Genomic DNA, 26229 nt, shown 5'->3' on the forward strand with positions numbered 1-26229 from the left:
AAGATGCTTTCAGACCACACTACAACTGTCAGATATTTCACTGAGAGCACAGGTGTGAGAGGTTGTTTATTCCTTGCACATGAGCTCATTACTGAGAATATTCATTTCTTTGATTTGGCCGCTAGGCAGCTCAGAGCCGAATTTTCATCCTAATTTATAAACAACTATGCCCTGTGGCATATATTTTTGTGGACTAATTTTATATAAATGTTCCTTCTCTAAAACACCTCTTTCTCTATTTTTTAAACTTTTCATTAAGTTGTCCCAAATCTTCGAAGGGAAAGGGGAAAAGGTAAGAAGAAAGAGAAAGCCTAAAAGGCGAGAAACCACACTCAGGGGTGCGAGTCAGGAGAGGCCCTGAACGGCGTTTCCTCCTCCGCCCCTGGGCCTGGAATCCACCATCAGAGCTTCACCCCTCTGGGCCCAGGAGACAAAGCAAGACCCACCACTGGGGGGTGCCAGCCCTGGGTCTCTCAAACTTCAAAGTTCAACAGCTTTGCGTTTTAGCTGCCAGATAGGTTAAAATGAAAATAACGCAACATAGGTACGCTAATCAGACCAGACCCGGTCGCACAGCAGATTCAGGCAGATGAAACGGGCCTATTTAAATGTGTCAGAAACACGGGCGAAAAATTAAAACTGAGCCAATGGTAGTAACTTATTTGTTCCTCCAAGTTGGGAAACCGCCACCATTGCCTAACACGGCACTCCTCGGGCCAAGGTCTCTAGAGAACACCTTCACGGTTTGAAAGGGCCTGGTCTGCATCCTCAGGTGGTCCTGCCCAGGCGAGGACCCAGACCCGCTCACAGCCTCCCCGGCATGCCCTCCTGCCCACCTGGGCCTGGGCACTCCTGAAAGGCGCTATTCCACAGGGCCCGGAGGAAGCGCTGTGGCCTCGGGTGTGTGCCGAACCCGGCGGGGCAGGAGGAGCTCAGGCCGCCCATCCCATGCCGCTGACTCAACCCTTGGCCAGGGCGGAGTGTGGCACCTCAGAGGGGTCCCGAGGGCCTACCTTGCTCATCTCCTTGTGAAAGTTCTCCTCCAGGCCCGCGATGCTCTGGAACGTGTTGACGTAGAAACCTACTCGGCTACAGGAGGGCGGAAGGATGGGGGCCAGGTGAACAGGCAGGTCAGGGCAGCAACTCAGAAACACGCCCACCCACGAGTGACCACACACGCTTATCAGAGACACAAACCCGAGAGGGCACAGGCACTGTAGGATGTGGGCACCGCAGCACGCGGGCTGGACACCGCGCCGGGCCTCACCTGTTCCACAGGGACGGCAGCTCCTCCTGCAGATCCACATTCATCTCCTCAAACACCTTCTGGGCTTTGATGAGCTCCTCCTCGGCCTGGGGGGCAGCACGTGTCAGTCCCCTCTGCTGGGCGTCCGTCCCAGCCAGCCCGGCGCCATGGCCAGTCCACCCACCTCCTGCCCACCCCTCCTGGCCAGCCAGGACCCTCAGGACATCCAGGAAAGGGCGGACCGAGCAGCCAGTGCCGACGAAAGGCCCGGGCGGCCGGGAGGGCAGTGAGCGGCGAGTAGGGCTCAACCAAAGGGACAAGATGGGGGTTTGGCGAGCTGTTCACAGGGCATGCGCAGAGGGAGACCCCAGACCCAGCCGAGTGGGGACCCCGCCACTTCCACATGAACCCCCTCAGGCTAGGTACCAGCCCTGTCGATGACTTCTGGTTCTCAGGGCAGCATCTGCCGCTGCCTTCCCCTCGCCCCGCCCCGCCCCTGCCCCCGAGGGCTCCCTCCCTGTTTCTGAGGGCCAGCTCCTGGCAGCCTCAGCCACCAGCCTTCACTTCACCTCACAGGGACGGCCCTTCCTCAAAGCCCTCTCTCTCCTGTGACCTGTCCCCACCAGAGGGAGACCAGAGGCAGCCGCTCCGGCACCTCTGGGAATGGCAGGAGGACCCTAGAGGAGGGTGCAGGCCAGGGAGGAGGAGGCGGGGGGGGGAGGGGCTGGATGGTGCCTGGTCCCACTCCAGGCCCACACCGTCCCCAGGGCTGCTCACACCCACCAAGCGGTGGCACTCAGGCCCCATTGCAGGGCCACGGAGTGCTGGGGAAAGGACTGCAGGCGGCCAGTGAGTCACAGACCCCGCCTGGTGGAAGGGACTCTGCTGGCTCACTCTGGGAGGGCGCTGCCGGGGAGAGTGACTCAGGGGTACTCGGATTCAGGGTCTGAGTCACAGCCTCGGAAAGTGTCGGGCCCCGCCTAGAGAAACTAACCACCGGCAGCCTCACGTTCTCAGGCCGGGGCTGGGGCTCAGGATGGGCCGCCTTCTGGCAAAGGCAGCCAGATGGCCGGAAGGCCACTTATCCACAAAGCACACAACTGCCCCAAGCCCAGCCAGCTGTCCCATCCAGCCTCAGGCACCAGGACTAGTCCAGGTCAGCCCCTGTCCCCAGTGACTTGGGGTGGGACTGGAGGAGGGGCCACCCCGGCTTCTGTCAACAGTTACGTCCAGCTACTCGCTAGAGTGGGCGTGGGCTCCTTGCCTGGCTTTTTAGAGTCGAATAAAAATGTAAATGCAGAATAAAGGGGGAATAAGAGAATGTCTATCCCAACATGCACGCCTCTGTGAGAATGGATCAGATCTGGGAGCCCTGGGCATCCCACACCAGGGCCGGTGGAGAATGCTGCACCTCCTCCTCTCCAGGCTGTGGCTGGGCCATCCCTGCCCTGCTCCTCTGGGCATCCCAGTACCTGGCAGGGGGGCTGCCAGCCATGGTTCTATGGAGCCCATAAAATGAATGACTCCTAGGGGTCCTGTTGTGAGCGGAGCACCATCACTCATGTCCCTGCCCCCCACTGCCAGGACTGGGCCTAAAGTCCCACATTCCACAAGAACATGCCTGGACTATCTCCCCGTACCCACTAGGACCCGCTCTCCATGAGTACACAGCCACCACCCCAATCCCCAGATGGCAATGGTGGGGACAGCAGTGAAGACAGCACCACAGCTTGTCTACGGGGACACCTCTGCACCCAGCCATGCTCACGCAGCCCCACGCTGCAGAGAACAAGAGTGGGGACAGTTCCATCTGAGAGCTCCTGAAGTCAGGACCTGTGTCTTGTATTCCCTTTGGGTGACACTCCTCATGTTCTGGCTCCTTTGGAAGCATGTGGAAGGGGCAGGGAGTGAGGTGAGGGCTGTCTGCCGTGAGGAGGGCGTGCCACCCCCATGGCTCCACTGAAGCTAATAGTGGGGGAGGGCAGAGTCACACAAGCCTGGGTCCCGAGGACAGCGTCCAGGGCACGTGTGGAGAGCAGGTAAGAAATCGCCCAGGGGCCGCATGGAGCTGGCCAGCTCCCCAGGCGCAGTCTGGAGAGGACGCACTGTCTCCTCAAAGTCAAGTCCCCCAGCAGGTCACCCCCGGGGTCACAGCTGTCCCATCTCACCGCCAGTTCACTCCAAAGGCTCTCCAGCCTCCAGCCAGGTATGGTGGGGTGGGGACAAGGACGACGTGCCTAAATAAAGGTGGCACCCAAATGGGACAGCTGGTTTGGCCAAAATGGGAAACACCTACAGCCCAGCACCCAAAGATGTGATGACATGCTTACCCAGGTTGGGGTGGGGGCAGGGAATCCCAGCCACCCCGGTCCTAGGAGCCCAAAAGCAGTGGACAGCCCCACAGCCTCCTAAGGGGTTCTCCCAACCAAAAAAAAAAAAAAACGGTTTCACCTGTTTCAGGGAAAATGATTCAGAAACCCCGGCCCTCGGTCAACAGTCATATTCCTCCTCCAGCCCAAGCACTGAGCTGACTGGCAGGGCACGCCAACTCCAGCCCCGGGTTCCTCCTCCACCCCCAGAGTCAGATGAAGTCTCAGGCCTATCAGAGGCCCCCTAAGCATCACCCCCAGCCCTGGCTCTCCAAGGGCACCCTGACCTCAGGATGAGGCTGTCAACACTCAGTGCCTCCAAAGTCAGCTTTGGCCTAAAAGAAATCAGGCAGCACATCAGGTGAGAAATTGGACAGGCAGGCCAGGAGCAGTGGCTCACGCTTGTAATCCCAGCATTTTGAGAGGCAGAGGCAGGTGGATCTCTTGGGCCCAGGAGTTCAAGACCAGCCTGGGCAACATAATGAGACACAACCTCTACAAAATATTAAAGATTAGCCAGGCATGGTGATGTGTGCCTGTGGTCCCAGCTATTTGGGAGGCTGAGGCAGGAGGATCGCTTGAGTTGGAGAGGTCGAGGCTGCAGTGAGTCATGATTGCTCCACTGTACTCCAGCCTGGGGAACAGACTGAGACTCCTTCAAAAAATAGAAAACGAAATTGGACAGCAAGCCATGCCAAACCCACCCAGAGCTCTCCACATCACAGGCACTCAGTGAAAATGCTGAAATCAAGAGGCAGCTCGGAAAAAATAAGGCAGCTGCCCAGAGAGAAACCCAACCTTCTGGGCCGGGCCCCTATCCCCGGCCCCTCGGGAATATGAAGAAGTGTGGGGGCCTCATCCAGGCTATGACTACGCTGACCCGAAATGTGCCTCAGTTTCACTGGAAAGAAACCCACGTGACCCTCCTCTCACAGGGCACTGCATCCAGCGGTCCCTGGCCACACCATGACCCATTTGAAGGTCAGGGGGCTGATAAGACCATAGCATTTATGGCCAAGATGGTGAGACGGCCCAAGAGTTTTGTACAAACAGCCTCCTCCAGGAAGCCCCCCAGGAACACTGTGGTGCTGGTCACTTGCCCTCCATAAATCCCCAAAGGCCGACCCTCCAGGGCCCATGCTTCCCCTCCAGGTCTCAGCATCCCAGCCAGACTGCAGGGTCCTCCCAGTAACTCCTCGAGTCACCATGGGGGCCACAAGTCCCAGGGAAATGATGCAGGGGCGGGAGTCAGGAGAGCCCCAACTCTCCCCTAACTGGCTCGGGCCCAGGTTGTGATGTGCCTCTCTGGGAAGCTTTGTCTGTTTCGTAAATTCAAGATGATCTCAGAGTCGTCATGAGGCTTGAAGGAGACAGGCATGGCAGCACAGGGGCCTGATGATGTCACCTCCCTCCCTAAAGGAGCCCTCACAGAGGACAAATGGTTCAAAGGCATTCCTGGAGCACCTAGGATTTCAGAGGAGTCTCCAGGCATGACCACAGATGCAGCTGCAGAGCGGGCACACCTATGCCCCCACCCAGGTCACAAGGAGCCCCTCAGCCGGTTCTCTGACCCCTCCCCATTTGACTTCAGGTCTCCTCTGAAGCAGGAGCTCTCCCAGCGGAGGCCTTTGAAAACACCCTGCCCAGCCTGCTGGGCTCAGACACCAGCCCTGCATCCCGGTGGCGCAGGGCGAGAGTTCAGGACCACAGACCGGAAGGCACCAGCACGTGCAAGGTTAGAAGCCAGCGTCACCTGATTTCGGAGCAGGTTAGTTTGAGCTACGAGATGAGCCTGCAGTTTGCCTTGGCACCACTGGGGGGCGGCTTTCTCAAGCAGCGAGACAGGCTGGGGTGGGGAGGTCAAGGCAAAGGAGGGTGGAGAGACCAGGGAGGTGGGGAGAGAGAAACAGAGACACACAGATTAAACGCACGTCCACACGCCCCACACGCAGGGGCCGCCCCAAGCCGATATGGGCCCTTGAGGCCGTGAGAATCAGGGGGAGCCCGAGGGGGCAAGGAGAGGGGGTGAACTCCAACTGCAGAGGCAAAGGTGAGCGTGGTTAGCAGCACAGGGGACCTGGCAAGCACGGCCCTGCCTGGAGGAGCGGCCGCCCCAGCCCCTCGCCACAGGATGAGTGGGGTCAGCCCTGCACCCCTGGCTCCCTCCAGCCAGGGACGGGTCACCTGGGATCTCATGACGGAATTCCACCCGGCTCGCCAGGCAGGGCGGCACCGTTCCAGGGAGACCCAAGAGGCCCACTCTAAGGCTGGTGGGTGGCCTGGATCGGGGATGCGGGGCCAGGAATGGGCCTATGGTGAGCCCCACCCAGGCACCCACAGAGGCCTCTCACTCACCGGCCTGGGCCCAGCACTGTCCCCACCTCCCAGCTCAGCCACCTGGGCCCCGGCAGGAGGGAGGCTCCACCCTCGGATCTTGGACACCTGTCCTTCTCAGCCCCCTGCGGACGCCGCCCCAAACCCTCCAGCCCATACCTTGGCGATTTTGGCTTCATCCTTCTTTTTGGCGGTTTGCAGAGACTCGTAGTGGTGCCGGGCACTGTCGTAGTCCACCAGCTTGCGGCCGCGCTTGGCGATGCGTGACTGGGACAGATGGAGGAGGGTGCTGAGTGGGGTCTGGCATCCCTCCTGAGACTCCAGAGACCCTGGATGGACCCTTAGGGCAGGTAGAAGACCCTGGCTCCACAGGAGCCCTTGTGCCCTGGTTGCTGGAACCCTTCTGGTGGCAGAGAGCTCACCCCTCCCAGCGGTCCAGCCCCACTGTGTGAAACATTTTCTGGCACATGAGCCCATGTGTCCACGTCCACCAGCTGATGACATATCAGCCAAGTCTCTTCCTCAGCCTGACCCCGGCTTCTCATCTCCAGAGCCACCAACATCAGACTTGGGGAGCTTGAGGCCACTGCACTGGGAGCCCCTGAGGCCAGCATGAGCATCACACCCCCATCCCACCCACCAAGGGGATCTCGTCAACCCACTGATCAGCCTCGGCTCCAAGTGCACGTCACCGGGAGATCATTCGCCTCGGTGGAGACCAGAGACACTGCTGCTTCCTAGCATCCACCCAGGCCCGGCAGAGACAGCAGGCTGTGAATGTACACAACCACACAAAGACACCCACACGTGCAGACCCAGACAACAGGTGACATGAGCACATACCCTTCCAAGCGCACGTGGTATAAACACAGGGGACCTGCAGGCACACACATCCCTCGGCCCTGCTCCCCCTTCTACACCTTCCACAATCACACAGCCGCCACTCTGCAGCAACACACACACACACGCGCGCGCGCGCGCGCGCACGCGTGTGTGCGCCATGGGACCTCCTCCCATGGCCCTGAGACCCAAAGGGACAGGAAGACCCAGGTCTGGGGGATGGGGGTGGCGGGCTGGCAACAGAGGGAGCAGCTCTGGAGGATAAAACGCTAGGCCAGGGGCTTCCTGCCTCCAGGGCAGCCTCCTCCTGGCCTGAGCCGCATGCCTTGGGCCCTGTCCTCTCTCCAGGTCCCTCCAGGAAGCAAGGGACCTGCAAGTGGGCCTCTCACCTTGATGTCGGGGAACTGGCCCAGGTACGTGTCCATGGTCAGCAGCGCCTGGTCCACCAGCTTCTGGTGGTAATCCATCCACAGCAGGTCATTGTTCTGAGACGGGCAAGAACACGACAATGCCACCAGGGTGCTGGGCCGCTCACCTCGCAGGGACCAGTCCCAGCCCCATCTCTTCACAGCTCGGTGGCTTCTCAGAGCCTCAGTTTCCCCATTTGTAAGATGGGGACAGCAGTTTCTGCCCTACTGGTGACTGTGAGGATCAGATATGCTGAGGACTGGGGTCAGCCAGGGAGGCTTTGTGGCTTGTGAGCCATAACACACAAATAAAGATGACCACAACCCACCATCTGACCCACCTTGGTGTGAGGACGTGTCAGGAGAAGAGCCCTCAGAGATGGAGGGCAGCTTGCCCCCGGGCACACAGCACTCAAACACCCAAGAACCATAGTGGCTTGTCCCAGAGGGCCTGGCTGAGTGGGACGGGAGCTGAGGCCAGAGCGCCCTCCAGACAGGGCCAGGGCCGCCGGTCCACGCTCACCTCTGCGATCTTGTTGGCCTCATCCCTGCCGGGCCAGTCGGGCTCATACACCTCCTGCAGACACTCGTTCAGCTTCTTGGAGGCCTCGTGCATGGCTGTGGGGCAGGAAGGAAAGGTTCGGACCTCCCGCTGATAGCCCTCGCCCACCCTCCCAGCTCTGCACCCACCAGCTCCCCATGGGTGCACCCTGCCTGCCTCCTACCTTTGACGGAGGCCAGGTAGGTCCGGAGATCCTTCTGCAGCCGGGTGCCTTCAGTCTGCAAAGAGAAGACTGGTGGCCCACCCGGTCCCTGACCCTCTCCTTCTTGCCCGCCTCACATTAATGAACCAACCAGGCTGCTCTCCTGACAGCAGCCACTGATGAGCTGACTTCCCAACAGGACAGCAGCTGCGGTCGTCACCCCTGAGTTGGGAGCCCTGAGTCCACAGGGACATTTGCTGTGTTTGCTGGCACCTGCCCTCTTCCAGATGCCATTCTCAGCCTGGGAAGGAACCCGGAAGACAAGGACCACTCTGCAGGATGACAGGCTGTGCGTGTGGCTGAATGACACACAGCACAGCACAGCAGCAGGACCGTCGCTCACAGAGCTGCACTGAAGACACCTGCAGACGAGTGACCGAGCACAGGAGTGCAGCCAGGGCAGGCGTGGTGACCGCCAGGCCTCCTGCGCCACAAGCTCAGGAGGTGCCCGAGGACAGAGAGCTCCCACTGCCTCGTACTAGGGAAAGGGGGCCCAGTCCGAGCCTTTACAGGGACAGAAGACCTGCAGAAGAGCAGAGGGGCAGAATGCGGGGGTCATGGCCAGGACTCTAAGGACACTAGGGACATAGGTTGTAGAGAGAAAAGGCTGAGCGGGCAGCGGGCTGGGTGGTGACGCTCCCTGAGCTGGGAGAGTGGTCTCCAGGGGCCTCCTGAGACAGCAGGACCAGCAGAGAGGCCAGAAGCATGGGACAGGCCTCAAGTCCCTCTTGGACATCAAAACCGGTGCCAGAAAGCTGAGTGAGGAACTCCAGGCTCCAGGAGGGGTGAACAACAGGCGAGGCCAGCACTGAGGTCTGAGACCACGCTCCGTGAGACGCGGAAGCTTCCAGAAGCATGTGCAGAGCGTGGGCTGCACGCAGGCTTTGAGGCCACGCAGACCCAGCTGTCCCTTACTACCCACGCAGCCCTAAACAAGCTAGTGAGCCTCTCTGAACCTCAGTCTCCTCGTCTTTCAACGGCAGGTAAATGATCCCTGCCTGGCACTCCTCAGATCCAGTGAGCATGGCCAGGCCCCGGAGCCTTGACGGCAGGCTCGGGAGATGTGCCTCATGCTAAGGACAGGAATGCGAGGCGGAGAGGGGACTTGGGAGAGCGGCAGTGGCTGAGGCTGACCTTCGAAGGGAAGGGCACCCTCCTGGCCTCTCCTGCCTGCCGCCAGCTCAAGCCTCAGAGACATCCATGTTCTGGCTGCCTCCTGCCCCGGAGGAGGGACAGCTGGCCCGGTCCCAGGGGACCCAGCATGCCTGCAGAGCTCCAGCCTGGCCAGCTTCATGCTTGCACAAGAGCTGGAAGGTGGCCCCATCTGTTCAGGTCAATCTCCAGGCGAAGGCCAGCAGGGACCCGGCCACCTCCACAGGCTCACTCCTGGCATGACACCCTCCAGCCCACTTCTGTCTCCCCACTACAGGACCCTCCCTGTCCGCAGCCGGGGCCGCTCTTCCTGCCCTGGTGTCCTGGAGGTCAGCACCTTCCATGCCATCGTCTTGACACCCCTGCCCCACCCGACAGCACAGAAGCGGACAGAGGGTCAGCGACCGGCCCAGTCCCACAGAGACTGGGGGAGCCCATGAGCCCCTCCAAGCCTGGGCACGCAGCCGCAGCGTGTTTTGGGGGTAATGGGTAGGGACGCGGCCCTGAGAACCCACAGATCTGCCTGTTACGATGAATGCTTCCGTGTGGCAGCAGAGGCAGCCACAGGAAGGGCTTACGAGTAGCACATAAGATGCTATAGGATTTTAAAAAGAGGAGGTGTGAAGAAAAAAACACTCTCTAAAATTCCTTTCATCCACCATAGGGTAGGGTGTACAACACTGGCCGGTCGTCATTCTTATGAACATCCAAGTTCAAGGCCCTCCCATGCAAGACTGAGTGAAGAAACAGAGACGGCCGCTCCACCGCAGACACTCGGACCTCCCTGGAATTCCATTAGAGTGGGATGGAGACCCCTCGGGGCCGAGGAACGAGGAAGGGTCCATCCCACTCCTGACACAGCCACCCTCAGTCTTCACAATTAAAGGCTTTGTTGGTTGAGACGAGGATTAAAGTGTGTTCATAATGGGATGCTATTGTGTCCCCTGATGTCACAAAATCTTCCAGATCCAGCTTCTCTCCCTGCCAAGCCTCCACCATCGCAGCCACACCTCCCAAGCCCTCCTCACCCTTCCCCCGGAGCAGGGGTCCCCATGGGGTGGGTCGCTGTGCCCCCCATCCCCCGCTTCAGGCCGCACCAGGGAAGGGCACCCTCCTGGCCTCTCCTGGCCCCTAGTGATTCCCAAACAACACTGGGCTGTGGCCAGCACGTGGCATGCAGCGTAAGGGGCCGGCTGGAGCGCAGCCTCCCTGTGCCCACTGCAGCTGGCTTCCTAAGCCAGTCGCCAGGGCACACGCAGCCCTCCCGCGCTGAGGCCCCAGCCAGCTGCCCTCTGCAGGGCAGCGCCCAGGCCAGCACAGAACACTGTGTGTTTGCTTTCAGACCGGCTCCCTCAGCCCCTAAACGGATCTGAGAAACAATTCTCTGGAGGTCCCAGAGTTCAGAGTCCAGCTGGAGGAAGGTCAGATTCAGGAGCCACTGCCCACCTCAGCCCACGTCCCAGCTACGGGACTTGGGGAGTCAGGAAGGGACAGGCACAGCGCCAGTGCGGCTGGGCTCAGCCGGCATCCCCACCACCCGCTGCATCTCCTGGATATGAGTCCCCACAGGGGGCCTGAGCGCCCAAGTCCCCGTGTTCCCAGTGGGTCTAGGGGGCAGGAACACCCCTCCCACAGGGACCCCCTTTAGCTCCAACTCTGACTCTCGCCCCCTGGCCATCAATGCCAGGAGTGACCATCGCTCAATAGCCAGGGACACCCACTTTGAGCAAAACCTTGGGTGGGCCCTGAGGACAAGAAGGAATCAGACCTGTCCCAACTCAGTGACAGACAAATAGCAATGACAGCCCTGGGGCCTGGAGGGCTACAGACGGCCCCTAGGAAGAAAAGCCAGGCTTCCCTGAGAGACCCAGATGGCTTCCAGAAGGGCCTGTGCCAGGTGTGCAGTATTCTGGGGGAAGGGCAAGGGGCCCTCATGGGCTCCTAGAGCAAGGGCAGAAGGCAGGGGTGCCACTGTGACCAGCAGCAGGTGGGCCCAGGAGGGGCTGTGCACCTGGGTCCTGGTGAGAGCAGTGACAGCAAGGTGGCCTACACCCTCTCCTAGGGATGCCCCCTCCGCATAGGAAGGAGTGAGAGGTTCGCTTCTTCAGAGACTAAATCACCTGCCATCCTTGTCCCTCCTAGCGCTAAGCCCATTAGGCGTGGGGCTCACAGATAAAGAGGCAGGAAAAAGCTCAGCCTCCAGGCTTCCCACGCCCCATTCTCTCTCTCCTTCCCCAGGGCCCCCAAGCCCACTGCAGCCTCCTGAATCCACTCCCGTGCTATCAGTGACCCTCACCCCATTCCCTCCCAGTCCTCACACCCAGCCCCACACCCTGCCCACCCCCACACACTAATCAAATCCAGAACTGGCTGCCTTGGCCCCAGCCTTGAACAAGACTTTAAAACGGACACCCCAACTACCATCCCTGGCCCCTAAAAAGCCAGCCACCCCACCAAACCCGAGCCTGAGGGCAGGCAGAGGCCCAGCTCGGGACCACTCCACAGCCACAGCCTGGCAGCTGCCTGGCAGCGCTCAGGACTGGCTATCATTAGCCCTGGCCTCTCTGCCCAGCCCCTCTGTCTAAGGAGCAGTGAGCGACTGCTTGCCCAGAGTCAGGGACCAAGAGGGGGTGACTCTGAGGGACAGTGGGCACAGCAACACTGTGGTTTCAGCCCTGGGGCCAGGACACATGGAACCTCAGCTCCCAGACCTGTGCTTCCCTCACCCTCCGCCAAAGCTCAGCCTGTTCTAAGGGACCCCCACCACCTCCACCCCTAACCTGTCCCCCCAGCCTAGCCAGCTGCCCTCAGGACAAGGGATCAGCTCCAGAGAGGAAACTTGAGAGCGAGCCAAAGGCCACAAAGCCTGGATTTCAATCCCCAACACCCACACCAGCCGTGCAGCCCTGGAAGATGTGCTTAACCTCTCTGAGCCTCAAGTGTCTCATCTGCAAAATGAAGAGAATATCAGCATCCACTTCAGGGACTGCAAAGATGTCTGTCAAACACACAGCGCTTCCTGGCCTATGGCCACAGCAGCTCCTTAAAGGCCTTCAGAGCAACCGACAACCCGAGGAAGCCAGCTGAGTAGGGACACGCCCCGGGGCTTCCCAGAGACAGAATCGGAACCTAAGACCAGGTTTCTTGTTTAAGCCTATATTTTGCAGGTGAGGAAACTGAGGCCCAAGGGGCCCTGGGAAGTTCCTATCTACAGAGGCAGTAGATATTCCCTGTCATGACGCCTGGGCCTTGAAACTCCTCCCATAACTGGCCTAGAGGACAAGCAGCCAAGGGGGCTCCCCAATCCCTGTCCGGTGAAGCCTGTCAGGCTGCGCCCCTCTGGCAAGCCAAGGCTGGTTTGACCCTGGGGCCTCTCCCCCACGCTCCTGGTCCTCTCCCAGAATGCTCCTGGCCCTCCCAGCTGCTCCCCGGACCTTTCCCAGAATGCTCCCAGCTGCTCCCCAGCTGTCCCAGCTGCTCCCTGGCCCTCACCAGCTGCTCCCAGACTGACCAGTGAGCGGTCAGGGTTCTCCAAAGGAGGCCCCTTCCCCAGGTTCCATGCCAGCTGTGGAGGCTTTGGTGGGCAACTTCAGTCCTTTCCAAGGCCTCAGACATGGACAAAGAGTATAGAGAGGCCTGTTCCCCTAGAGCCCAGGGGCTCACCCCACCCTTTCCCCAGCTGAGCTTAGACTCTGACCTCACACCCCATGCCCGGTCCCATTCCTCTTGGCCTCCTTCTCTGGCCTCCCTCCCCACATGTCACTCTCTGGGGCTGGCCTGCAAAAGCCAGAGAGCCGTGGTGCAGCTCCCTCTCCTCGATACTTCGGCCCTCCCCAAGGAGGGGGAATGGCCAGAGTCATCTCCTGTCCTCACACAGCTGCAGCAGTGGCTACGGACTTAGTAGATCTCCAGGGGAAGCTTCAGGGGCGGCCCAGGGCAGTTATTCCGAGCCCTTCAGCAGGAAAGCCCTCCCTATATCCAACCACTTCCCTCAGAGTGCCAGTGTGATCACCCCTTCTGTCACTGGCCCCTGGCCTAAAAGGCCCTTGGTAAGGATGTCCTGGAAGTCCCTTCCAGGCTTTGGAGCTAGGCAAGTATGGATCTGAATCCACTTCTAGAGCTAGATGGCCTTGGGCAAATTATCCAACTTCTCCACCTCAGCTGCTTCACCTACCAAAGGGGAACGGTGGTACAGGCGCCTTACAGAGCCGTCGGGAGGTGTCCACACCCGTCTCCAATTGGCCCAGCCTTGAGCCTGCCACAGAGCCGGGCACTCACCATGCTCAGCCGATGCCTCAATCAAATCAAGCCTGCTCCGCCCCCACGCTACCAGCTGCAGATGCCACTCTCCTGGCGAGAAGCTTCTACAGCTGCCACTTGCCCCTGACACGCAGTTTCCCCGAGTCTGGCCACAATCTATTGCCTGCTCCTATCCCACCTCCCTCTCCCCCAGCTACCCTTCCTATGTCTCTTACCGAGGACCTAAAGAATACACGCCCCCACCTTCCTCTTTCCCAGCATGCATAGCCTGTGCGGCCTTCTCCAGGAAGTCTTCCGTGATCTTGTCGGCCCACACTGATTTCCCTCCTCCAAGCTCTTGTAATCCACAAATTCAGTTCGTGCCATTTTCCAGCTGGAAGCTGAATTTTCACAAACTCCCTAAGGCCAAGGGCCACCCACACTCACCAGCTGCTTGTTGAAGTTCTGGACGCACTGCTCAAACTGCTCATCCTTGGTCTCATCTGCCTTCCCCAGCTTCTGGAGAACCTGCCAAGGCCAGGAGAGAAGGGGAGAGTGTCACCTGGGAAAGGAGAGTGACCAACCCAGGAGTGTTCTGTCACCAACACCACAGACCAGGGGCTGGGAAGCCTCTAGCCAACATCGCCCAGTGCAGGGTGCCCTCCCAGGGCATGGCTGGGTCCATCCAGTCTTCAGGCCTCCCCACCCTCTACCCAGGGCTCAACAATCGGCCAGAAATGGAGCTTAGGACAGTCTTGCCGTAGTGACCACAGCCAGGAGGAGGGGGGCTTCAGAGACAGCAGGAAGGATCGGGTGTCCTTGCTGATCTCACACTACACCCCTGGGTGCTACACCCCCACCCTGGCAGCTGTAAAGTGAGCCAAGCAGAAGTGGGGCCAAGCAGGGGCAGCCCCCCCTTCCCCAAATGACTCTATTCCCTGGGCCCAAGGCCCATGAATGCCACAGGCATCAGCAGAGCAGGCCCTGAACCAGCAGGAGCCATCTCGGAACAAGGAGGGCAGCAAGGGGTGGCTGGGGGCTGCCGGGGCCACTGGGAGTCCGCTTCTGACCTGACTGGGTTTTTAGACGTGACCTGCCCCAGGCCCTCCGCTCCCTCCTGCACACGCGCATGCACACACACACACAAGGCACACAAGGGCACACACATGGGCTTACAGCCACTCTGCTGGCAACCAAGAGTCTCAGAGGCAGATGCCCTGGTGAGTGGCAGCTGTCCTCCTCCTTCAGCTGTGTCAGGAGAGGGAGGGGGAGCGGGGACGGTGCCCAAGGGCCAAGAAGGGGAGCCACACCAGGATGGGGAAAGCTCCAGGGAAGGAAGGCGCTGGCTCAGGCCCCTGAGAGCACGTGCTGACCACCACGCCCTCCCAGACTTCCTTCACTGGGCCTGCTCCCACCAACCCCAGAGCTCCCCATGAGGGACAGAGAGGTGGGGGCAGGGAGGCAAAATACAGAGGCAAAGGGGGACGAGGGGACAGGGTAGGAAAGAGCAGGAGAAGAAAAAGACAAAGAGCCAGGGCACAGAAAAGGGATGAGGAGTGCAGGGGTAGGGGAGAGGGGCGGGTGCTGGAGAGCGGAGGGGAAGGGCTGGCACACACCCATCTGCAGCCCGGGAGGCACCTCCACCAGGGCGGGCAAAGGGCCAACACTGACCTCAGCAGAGGCCTCTCCCAGGCACTGACCAAGACCCCGCAAGAATGAGAAGGAAATGGGGTAGGGGCTGGGAGTGGAAATTGAAGGGAGAAAAGGTGGGCCCAGGAGGAGTGGGAGCCCCACGAGCAAGGGGCAGGGCCGGCAGGCCTGCAGACACACCCTCCCTTCCAAGACCCCGAGCCAGGCCTCGCTGCCAAGAACGTCAGCTTCATCTGCCCAGGGCCCAGGCCAGGGTCCTGCGCTGAGGGATGCCTGGTTTCAGGACAGAGCCGGGCCCCTTTCCACCCTGCCGGCCCTTGCGGGGCCTGTGCTGCCCTGCTGTACTTCCACCCGGCCCGGCCTGGGAGCCTTGGCAAGGCCAGCTGCTCTTGGCCATCTCCCACCAAGCACCTGCTCTGTGCCCGGCCTTGAGCACCTTGGCTGGTGCAGCAGAGAGGAATCAGATGTGGATCTCTGTCCTGACACGGGGGAACACTCAGGGCTGTGGAACCCTGGGGTGGAGATCCCATCTAACCTAAGCAGTCAGGGAAGACTTCCTGGAGGGGGTGACAGCTCAGACAGAGGGCAGGGGCTACAACAAAGGTAAGGAGACCACAAAGAGGGAGCATTTGACTGGGGAGTTTTGAATTGCTCACGGTGAGGATGGTGTGGGAAGGTGAGAGGCAGGCAGGGGGCAGGTGGGCACTGGGAGGCAGCACTGATGATGCTGTGCTACAATGGTCAGCGCACAGCCCATCAGGCAGGGGCAGCTGGATGCCAAGGGCTGATGCTGGGATGAGAGAAAAAACAAAACAAAACCCACATGAGCAAGAAAATGGACAGTGCACAGTCACAGGCTCCCTACTGCTGCCCTGGAAGCCACACCCAGGTGGCTGAAGGGATCCCCAGAAAGTGAGTTGAGTTGGGGAGGTACCTCGCCCAGCTCAGCACAGAGCTTGGGTAGGCAACTCCGCCCCTCTGCTGAGGTGCCCGCCCCATAGCCCCACCACCTCCAAAGACAGGAAAAGACCACCAGATGGAAAAGAACTCCCAGAAGTATACCAGGGTCGCCAGAGAGACCCAGAAGCTCTCAGAAACAGGTTAGGGACTGGTCAACCCCCAAGGCAGGAGCACCAGGGAGGAGGCCACTTCCATGCCCTGCTCTCCTTCTCCCTGGGAAGACAGACACAGTCAGCCAGCAAAAGGTCCCCAGTCTATCCCCCCCACACTGGCCATCAGGGCTCTCGAGGTATGCAGAGACAGACGCACACTCAACCCAGTTTACAAACACTGCTGTGTGCTCTGCACAGACAGCTGGAGCCCACAGGGAGATCTTCCAGCCTTGAGAATGAGAGGCCAGCCCAGGTGAGACTCCATCCGGCAGTGAAAAGACGCTTGGGAAAAGGGACACCTACACTCTGAGCCTGAATTTACAAAATGAAGTGAACATCAGCACCCTCCTCAAGGATTACAAAGATCATGTCTATAAAGTGCATAGCAGAACCTGGTCCAGAGTGTTCAAGAAGTGGCCAATTTAGGGCGATGTGCAGAGGGCGATGTGCAGAGCAACCTTCTGTTACCCGGATGGGCCTGACTGACACCACCAGCCCTCACACCATGTCCAGGCTGATGGCATCCCAAGATGCTTGACAGAAATCACAGATGCACACACATTATGTGCACATGGCAAACTCCTACGTATCCTTCAAAGCCTCGCTCAGGTGACATCACTGTGAACTGTCCCTGATCTCTCCTTCCCTCAAAACACGCTGCACCACTCAGAGCCTGGGACCTTTCCTTGCTGCTATGTGACGTGCCTGCGTGCCTCGTGCCCTCACCCTGAATGAAAGCTTTCGGTCAGGGACAGTGTCCCAGTCATCTGTGTCCCCAGCACCTACACAGGGCTAAGCACAGGACAGACATGCAAGAGGGCTGTTGCTCATCTGAACTGCAGGCTTTGGGGTCAGAGACGTGACCTTAAACTAAACACCCGCTTCTCAGTCTCAGGTTCCTCCTAGGCAAAATGGAAGGGTAATGTACAGAAAGCCCTCAGCCTTGAGGGTGGAGAGCATGGCAGCATGGAAGCCTCAGGCCGAGCCAGCCTCCCCGCTCCGCGGAACCTCAGGCTGCTGAAGCTCTCCGCTCTCCAGTGCCCCCACCTTCTAAATGGGAGGAATGACAAGACCACAGCATGGCAGAGGCCCAGGTTAGACCGATAGGTGAGGCTGGCCTTGGCCACATGCCATCCTCACTGCACTTACCCTCATTTCATCCATGAGGGAATGCAGGCGCGTGGCCTGGGGTCCCCATCCTCAAGGAGCTCCTGGTGTGGCTACCACAGGGAAAAACAAGCTGGGCACCCCCTGCCCCAGAACAAGAGCTGGGACAAGGCCGTGAGCCTTGGGACACAGGTCTCCCACTCCATCCGTTCCACACTTGGTTAGTGGGACCTCCCCTGTGCCGAGCTCACAGGCAGACCACGGAGGGACACAGGGGACTCCAGGTGTCCAGGAGGGGATGGCCCAGCAGCGAATCAGGAAAGCTGGCCAGGACAATTGTGCTCAGTTTTTTTTTTGTTTTTGTTTTTTTTGAGACGGAGTTTCGCTCTTGTTACCCAGGCTGGAGTGCAGTGGCGCGATCTCGGCTCACCGCAACCTCTGCTTCCTGGGCTCAGGTAATTCTCCTGCCTCAGCCTCCTGAGTAGCTGGGATTACAGGCATGCGCCACCATGCCCAGCTAATGTTTTTGTATTTTTAGTAGAGACGGGGTTTCACCATGTTGACCAGGATGGTCTCGATCTCTCGACCTTGTGATCCACCCGCCTCAGCCTCCCAAAGTGCTGGGATTACAGGCTTGAGCCACCGCGCCCGGCCGATTGTGCTCAGTTTTTAAGGATGGCCAGGAGTTGGGTGAGGAGGAGGGCCTTGCGGCGCAGGCCAGGATTTGTACTCTGTCCAGGGTTATCGGGGGGAGGCCGCCTGAGACCGTCAGTTCCACTTACACTCATCACACACTTACCATGCATGCTCACTCTGTGATAAACAAAGGGGGGCCTTTGATAACTTGGCAGAGGACGTGACATACAGAGGCCCAGGGAGCAGAGGTGGCTGCAGAGCCAACAGTCTCGGGAGCCTGATTAATGCCACGCCCAATCACCCTCATCAGAGCTTCCTCTCACCACGTCCTTAGCCCAAGTCCGCATGTGAATGGAGCCGAAGTGCCTCAGAGAGGACATCCCAGGGCAGGGCAGGGAGGTGGGGGCAGGTGGCAAGAATGACAAAGGAGTGGCCTGGTGGCCAGCTCCAGCGCCTCTTTCTCCTGCAAACATCCACAGGTCCAGCCTCGCTGAGCCCCCGTTGTGGAAGGAAACCCGCCCAATGCTCCTCCCTAGAAAGGCTGGGAGGTTCACTGAGTTGGCACTGTGCTTCCGGCACCAGGGCCCACAGGGGCTCAGTGGGAGCATCCCGTGGCCGAGTGCCCCTCCCCAACCTCTGTCAGCGCCCAGTGAGAGGACGGAGGCCCTGGTGTCAGCCTCTTCCTGTGGGTACAGAGAGTCCTGCCACCCTCCAACAGCCCCCACGTGGCAGGCAAGGCCCTGACCCATAGTGTGAGTCATGGGGCACAGTCAGTGCCCGGCCACCAAACCCAGAGAGAGGAAAGGCGCCCAGGCCCGTCTTGTTTAAGCCAGGAGCAGCTCACCACTTACAGCACCCACCCAGCCACCGTGCACGCACTTCAAGATACCAGGGCCGACTCCTCACAAGGGAAGTGTCCTCACCTCTAAGCGACAGATGGCAGGTGAGCACAAACAAATCAGGACACAGCCTGAAGTGGTCAAGTCAGGAGGGGCCGGGAGCTCCAGCCGCCAGGATGAGGAGGGGGCGGGTCTTCGGGCTCACCAGGCTGTGCCCCAGCAGCCCCTCCTGGGGTCTCTGATCCCACCCTCCGCCCCAGAGAGCAGCAGGTCCCCTGCACTTGGGGTACACACACCCACAATCTAAGTGGCCTGGCCCAGGGCAGGGAGAAGCACTTCCCAGGGCCATGAGAAGGACCAGCTCAGGGACTCAGGAGGAAAGCCGGAGGGAGGAAGGGTAAGGGCCACATTCTCAGCCACTCTGGTCCCAGCCAGAGCCTGGGAGAAAGCTGGGGGCTCCTCGACCAGCCGGCGACACCCCTCATCCCTTCGTCCCCGCTGTGGCTGGAGGCATCTCAGTGCCTGCAGAGTTCCCAACACCCCAGCCCCCCACACATGGAAGGGGGGCCTTATCCAGCAAATCTCCCCACCCAGGCACCCACCACCCAGCTACTGAGACCCGCAAAAATTCATGAGGCCCTCACCTTCCGCATCATCTCCTCCGCACGCCCGGCTGCCTGTGCAGGAAGGGTGGGCTGAGAAGTGAGCCCCGCCTCGCCCCTTCCTCCCAGCAGAGCCTGCGGTCAGGGGCCACAGGGACAGGATGCAACCCTCACGCCCTTGCGGCCTCACATTGAGGCTCCCGAGGCAGGCAGACACAGACAGAGGACGGGGGCAGGCAGGCAGGGAGAAGGCCACTGTCAGACACTTGGCCAGGCTTTCCCTGGGCCCAGTCATGACGGAGATACCCCGAGAGGCAAAAGGGAGGAGGACCCCTAGCACCGGACAAAGGCAATACTCTGCACCCCCGACTGCCTCCGGGTCCAGGCTCCCTCCCTGCCTCCCGAGAGCTGTCCCTCTGTGAATCTTTCCTCACCCCTCCTCCTCCACCCTCTCCCAAGCACAGCTGGGGTCAGCCAAGCTGGGGAGCTGTGGCAGATGACACAGGGCTGGCCTCCGGGGTCTTCCTGCCCTTGTGCTCCGGGGGCCCCTCAGGGGAGACAGAGGGCAGGTGGGCCAGCTGACAGCCTCCCGGTCACCAGCTCTGAGGCCTTGCAGGGACTCAGCTGGAGGTGCCAGGAACACCGCAGGACAAGTCTGCACTGAAACTAGGGTTGGTGTGGGCAGGTCATGGTAGGTGCCCAGGCAGGGAAGGGGTATAGCCCCTCTGCCTCCCCGCTACTGCCTTGAGAGTCTGCCTGCTGCCTGATGCATCAGCTGGGGTGGCAGTGGTGAAGGAACACAGGGGAGCTGTAAACCCCCAGAGGTAGAGGGGGCCAGTCTGAGGACAGTGCTGCAGACCCCATAGTCACCTGGCCCCCCAGCACACAACCCCTCCTCCAAGCCCATCTCTCAAGTGCGAGCTGCCCCAGCATCCAGACACAGGGAAACCCCCTCCTGGCTGCCGCTCACACCTCCCCCTCCCCACTCCGAAGGAGTCGCCTAAGGCTGCTCCACACTTCCAGACAGAGGGTCTGGGTGGCCTCCAACAATCCAGGTGCCATGCAGGAGGCCACAGCAGCCCCGACGAGACAGCGGAGGGAGGAACAGAGGTTCTAAGCCCACCACTCACTGCCACACTTCATGTGCCCCTCCCCCTTCTTATTTTCAGAGTATAAACCTCAAAGAAAGCAGACAAGATACTACAGAGACTATCATCTACCCTTCACCCGGATTCACCAATCAACTGTTACCACATGGCCACATTCATTTGCTTTTTTTCTTGCTTTTCTCGTTCTTGCTCTGTCGCCCAACCTAGAGTGCATGGTGCCATCCTGGCTCACAGCGGCCCAGACTTCCTGGGCTTAAACGATCCACCCACCTCAGCGTCCCAAGTAGCTTGGACTAAAGGCCACTGCATCGAGCTAATATTTTTATTTTTTGTACAGAGAGTGCCTCACTATGTTGCCCAGCCTGGTCTTGAACTCCTACCCTCAGGTGATCCTCCCACCTCAGCCTCCCCAAGTGCTGAGATTGCAGGTGTGAGCCACCATGCCCAGTCACTTTTCTTTCTATACAAACAGTTCCTGCATTTGAATGTTTGCCCAACCAACAGAAGGTAAGTAGCAGAAGGGTCATTGGGATGACCTTCACTCCAGAATGCTTCACCGCTAACTACTGCAACATATCTCCTAAGAACAAGAATGTGCCCTGAAGTCCCCATGAAACTGTGAGCACCTGATCCATTTAATACATATTTTAAAATACGATGAGCACCCCGATCCATTTAATACATATTTTAAAATACCATCTAACACATGGTCCACATTCAGATATCCTCGGGTAACCCCCGAGTGCACTTTACATCGGGCCGTCTGTTTTTCAGTCTAGGATCCGGCTGAAATATGTGTAGTTCACATATTGCTTCTGATTGTCGGGTCTCTTCTTCCTTTAGTCCAGAATGTTCCCCGCCTGCCTATTAATCAATGTCATCCTTTTTCTTTCTTTCTTTCTTGATATTGGTATCTTTTTAAGAGTGAAAACCAATCACTTGGAAAATCCCCCCCCATACACCAGATCCATCTGTTTCCTTGTGACGACATTCAGGTGAACGCTGCTTTGGCGAGAGTCCGGTAGCCTTCCGACCACACTACAGCTGTGTGAAGCTTGACCACTGGGTCTGAGTCACGTTTGCCAGGTCTCTTGGAAAGAAAGGTCACTTTTCTCTTAGTCATCTGCAGGGCAATCACTGTCACTGTGGCAAGGCAAAAAGCTCCTGAACTTTCTGCACAATGCCTTTACCATCCATCATTCTTTGCTGTTCCGCCTGAGGTCTGCAGGCAGCTGCATCCCGGTCTTCCGAGAGCCTGGGGGAGAGAAAAAACTGCAGACTGGCTGAACCAGAGCGTCCCCTTTAACAGGTCCCCCAGGCGCACTGTATGCGCAGTGAAGCCTGAGAAGCACTGCAGTGGCATCTTGGCTGGAACCCACCGTCACCCAGTCTCCTCCACGTGACCAGGCATTCCGCAAACACAAGCTTCCCCAGTCTTGCCTTTGTGAGGAGGGCGGTGGGGAGATCCTGAGTGCTTCATGTTGCATTCATTATTCTTTTTGATGTTCAAACGTCCCAAGTAGAACCAGTGGGAGATTTCGGACACGTGCTCATTTGTCTGCGAGCACGTCCTTACTTTCTGCCACTACCAGATGCTCCAGGCTCAGCCTGCACTGTCCCTGCCCCAGCCCTGGAATCTGCCATTTCTCCAAGGAACCCCGATTTCCTTTAGTGAAGAGCCATGCTCATTGCTCTTAGGTATTTCACCTTTACACCGGGCTCAGAGCCGCAGATTATTGCCCCTACTTTAGAGATAAGAAATGAAAGCCTGAGGCACTGAGGGATTTGGCTCTGCAGCTAAGCGGCAGCAGAGCCTGGAGTCTGTGGCTTTGTGGTGGTGGCGAACAAGCGTCATCATGCTGGTCTGTCTGCTTTGAGAAGTAGGAAGGGAGACAGACCCACGGCCAAGCAGCTGCCCTCTGGTCCCTCACAGTTCCTTCAGAGGCCACACTGCCTATGGGCTGTGGCACCAGGCTGGTGACTGCACAAGGGGCAGCTTCCTGGTCTCATCCAGCCCCGGGAAACTCGGTCTCTCCTTCCTTGGAGCCCAGTGATGCCACACATACAGAGGTGTTGGCAGCTTCAGAGCAGCAGTGATTAACCCAGAAGCTAACACTCTCCTGGTGACGGATTAGGCCTTATTCTCCCCCCGCAGAGCTGCTGCAGCACCCTCAGGTTGGGAGGGGAGGGCATCCAGACCTGCAGCCAAGGACAGAGGGCCTAGAATGCGGGTCCCAGCCTTCCTGGGAAAGCCTTGCAGCAGCCCCGGGTGTGGCAGCAAAGGAGAGAAGTGAACCAGGTTCCTGCCGGGTAACGGAGCCCAGGGGCACTGGGGAAGTGAGTCCCAGGAAGCAAGCCCAGAACACACAGCACACTTCTTAGCAGCTAGCCACACCCTTAGCAGTTTTGCCTTCCAACCTGCCAAAGGCACAGTGACTTTAAAGGTAAGTGCATTCCACCCCAGGAGGCAAGAATGCTCCCCAGTCTTCAAGGCTCCACACAGCAGCGCCAGCTCGGCCATGCACCTGCAGCAGGCACCCCCGGTATGAGATGACGCCCACACAGGCTCACACACACCCTCCCTGGCGCAGCCACCTGTCCATGGCCCTCCAGTCACTCCTGGGCACGCTAGGAAGGTGGCAGAAACCACAAAGAAGCCACAGAGATAAGCAAGAGGCAGGGGGAGGTCAGGGGAGGCCATGGAAGAGCCTGGTATGAGGAAAGAGCCCGAGAGAAAACCAGAGACGTGGAAGCCAAGAGCAAGCTCAGGGCAGCAAGACGAACCCCCTCCAGGAAGGGCCCAGCACTCTGGGGGCGTGGGGCCCACCCTCTCAGCATTGGTACTCAGGGCTGCCCCAAAAGGGGGACCTGAGCCAGGCCTCAGCCCCCTTCCCTGGCTCCTCTATGCCTCCATACCTAGGGCCTCCTTGTCCCTCGGGCTGGATATGAGGTGGTGGCAGGAGGGGCTAGCTCCGGGGACAGGCGTCTGTAAACCTGCCCTCCTTCAGGGTAGATGCTGCCAGCTCAGCTCTCACTCCAGAGGGGACCCCTCCCCAACAAATTCCTTCCCTATGAGCCCAGCTCAGGGCCCCACACGTGCCCCTCCGGCACAGTTCCACAAAGCTCACAGCGCAAGGTATGGCGACCTCCAGGGAATCTCTCCTCCAGGGGCTCACAGCGCAAGGTATGACCACCAGGGAATCTCTCCTCCAGGGCTCATATCCCTAGGCCACCCCAAGGTGGTAACTGTCGGTCCCATTTTATAGACAAAGAAATGGAGGGTCCAGGCTATCACTCAGCTAAGGAGCAGCAGAGCCAGGACACCACAGCTGATCAATTCCAATGCCCAGATTCAACTTTTGACTCCCAAACTGGGGCACACAGACACTGCGGGGAGTGGGTGGTGTGTCTGGAGCTTGCTGAAGAAGATTCACACTCCATCTTGCTTTGATCCAAAGATCGAACTGGTAAAGAAAACACTTTCGTGACATAACCGGCATGACAGCTTGTGCATTAGAACGCAAAGCTGACAAAGATTTTCGCCATGAAACACAAAACCCGGAAGACATTCCCAGCTTCCTAGAGGCCGGCACAGGCTGGGCAGCCCCTCCCCGGAAGCGCCTGTCCTCACCCCCAGATGGCGAGCCACCTTTTTAACAAGCCCCAAAGCTCTATCCCCTGACTCCAGTCCACAAAGACTCATCACACTTTTCTGTGGTCCCCTGCTCAGAACAGCTGACCGAGGAAGCCGCCTGGCCTCCCTTGGGAGGCTGTCACTCTAAAATGATCATCTCCTTCCTCTTTTTGGTGATTTTCCCTTTCCTTTGTGAAATATTGGTGAGAGCAAAAAGTGGTGTTGGGTTTTCTCTTTTAAAGAGAAAAGTGGGCCGGGTGCGGTGGCTCAAGCCTGTAATCCCAGCACTTTGGGAGGCCGAGGCGGGTGGATCACAAGGTCAAGAGATCGAGACCATCCCGGTCAACACGGTGAAACCCCGTCTCTACTAAAAATACAAAAATTAGCTGGGCATGGTGGCGCATGCCTGTAATCCCAGCTACTCAGGAGGCTGAGGCAGGAGAATTGCCTGAACCCAGGAGGCGGAGGTTGCGGTGAGCCGAGATCGCGCCATTGCACTCCAGCCTGGGTAACGAGAGCGAAACTCCGTCTAAAAAAACAAAAAATAAATAAAATAAAATAAAAATAAAAATTAAAAATAAATAAAGAGAAAAGTGACAACAAAAGCTTGACCAACTATGTCAGTCACACAGCGATCCTTGCTGGTCAACAATGAAAACTTGGAGAGCACCCCCAGCCTGGCTGGCCCTGGAGGACCTTTCTGAATCAGAGCTGGCAGCCAGCTGTGCCCCTGAGAGCAATGGGGGAGGGGAGGGTAAGCTGCAGGGTCGCCGCCTCCACACTCCTCTCTGCAGCTGAAAGGGAACACTCCTGTCCTAGAGAAGGAGTGTCCAGTTGACTTCAGGCCAGAAAGGCCCCCCTCCCCATCCAGTCTCTCATCCCTCCCAGGATGCCTGAAATTCCAGCCAGTTCTGTAGATAAGTCTATGGCCCACCAGCGTGGAGCCACGGGGACCCCAGAGGAAGCCAGGGTGGGCTGGGGTGGTCTGGGGAGCCCAGAGCAGAGCACACGGCGGGAGTGGAGGCAGCAGGGGCCAGAGTCAGGCTGGGAGGGGGCTGGGTGAGCACACTCAGAGGGGGCAGTGGGCAGGGCAGGAGGGACGGCAGAGGGGGAACTGCTCATCCAAAGCCCACGTGTGCTCAAAATCCTACCAGGGGAGGGAGGCGTTTCCCAATGAGGAAACTGAGACTCCAGTGTTACTAGGTAAGCAATAAGCTAGAATCCGCACTCAGCCCTCCGTTCCCAAGCCCGTGGCTTTTATCAGCCACCCCACCACCTTCCACCCAGGAGGGCTGGAGGACTCCCTGGGTCATGACTGGCTCCCCTCCCCTTGGGACCATCCACCAAGCTGAGTCCATTCTTAGCCATCAGCAGAACCAGCTGTCCAGCAGCAAATTTCTAGAAGGAAGTTTCTAGAAGGGCTAGGCCCACCCAGACCACTATCCAGCGCCCAGCCAGCCAGCTGCCCAGGCCTCTCCCTCCAGCTTCCTCCCCACCCAGCCAGCACTTCGTGGAAGACGGGAACCTTCCACCAGCCCCTCCACAGTGAAGAGTCCCCACCCCGGCTCTGGGACGTGGCCTCTCGGCTGTGGGGGCCGCTGGCTGTGGTGCTCACACTGTGGGCGGGCTGGCTAGATGCGGGAGGGATCCTCTCACAACCCAGTTCCTAGAGAGGGACTCCGAGAGCAGGGCAGGTGCAGAACCAGGGCCTCCCCTGCCAACTCCCACCCAGAGACGAAGGCGGCTTCCTCCTCTGCACTCTACCTCACAGTGGGCATTTGTGCCGGGAGCTGTGTGCCTGGCCCTGCTCTGTGGGGAGCCAAGCAAGGTCTCTGCCCTGGAGGAGCCAACGTTCTAGGAGGAAGGCAATGTTGGAAGGTGCTGGGAGCCTCCTAACAAGAATGCAGCAGAGGCTCACGCCTGTAATCCCAGCACTTTGGGAGGCTGAGAGGGGGTGGATAACCTGAGGTCAGGAGTTCCAGACCAGCCTGGGCAACACAGTGAGATCCCACCCCTACCAAAAATTGTTTTTAATTAGCTGAGTGTGACGGTGTGCACCTATAGCCCCAGCTACTAGGGACGCTGGAGCAGGAGGATGGCTTGAGCTCAGGAGTTCAAAAAATGCAGTGATACAAGACCGCACCACTGCACTCCACCCAGGGCAACAGAGCAAGACCCTATCTCTTAAT

At 59.0% G+C, this 26229-nt stretch overlaps 1 protein-coding gene across 22 annotated transcripts in view; it reads right to left on the bottom strand.

Annotated features, from left to right (window-relative positions):
- Window positions 1-26229, bottom strand: part of BIN1 (bridging integrator 1) — a 57519-nt gene that overhangs the window by 13453 nt on the left and 17837 nt on the right. For 12 of the 22 annotated variants that reach the window (XM_003931587.4, XM_074399820.1, XM_074399819.1 and 9 more), the window contains exons 2-9: window positions 13799-13879; window positions 7922-7976; window positions 7720-7814; window positions 7179-7274; window positions 6109-6216; window positions 5369-5461; window positions 1268-1353; window positions 1014-1089 (exon numbers count right to left, since the gene is read on the bottom strand). In XM_003931587.4, the coding sequence (XP_003931636.1) occupies window positions 1014-1089; window positions 1268-1353; window positions 5369-5461; window positions 6109-6216; window positions 7179-7274; window positions 7720-7814; window positions 7922-7976; window positions 13799-13879 (690 nt within the window). Of the gene's footprint in view, window positions 1-1013; window positions 1090-1267; window positions 1354-5368; window positions 5462-6108; window positions 6217-7178; window positions 7275-7719; window positions 7815-7921; window positions 7977-13798; window positions 13880-19339; window positions 19582-26229 lie in introns of those variants that run through there. The other 10 variants (XM_074399818.1, XM_010342194.3, XM_003931582.4 and 7 more) reach the window with 2 other exon arrangements.

This window comes from Saimiri boliviensis, chromosome 5, assembly GCF_048565385.1.
Source record: "Saimiri boliviensis isolate mSaiBol1 chromosome 5, mSaiBol1.pri, whole genome shotgun sequence".
In the NCBI taxonomy this organism is placed as follows: Eukaryota; Metazoa; Chordata; class Mammalia; order Primates; family Cebidae; genus Saimiri; species Saimiri boliviensis.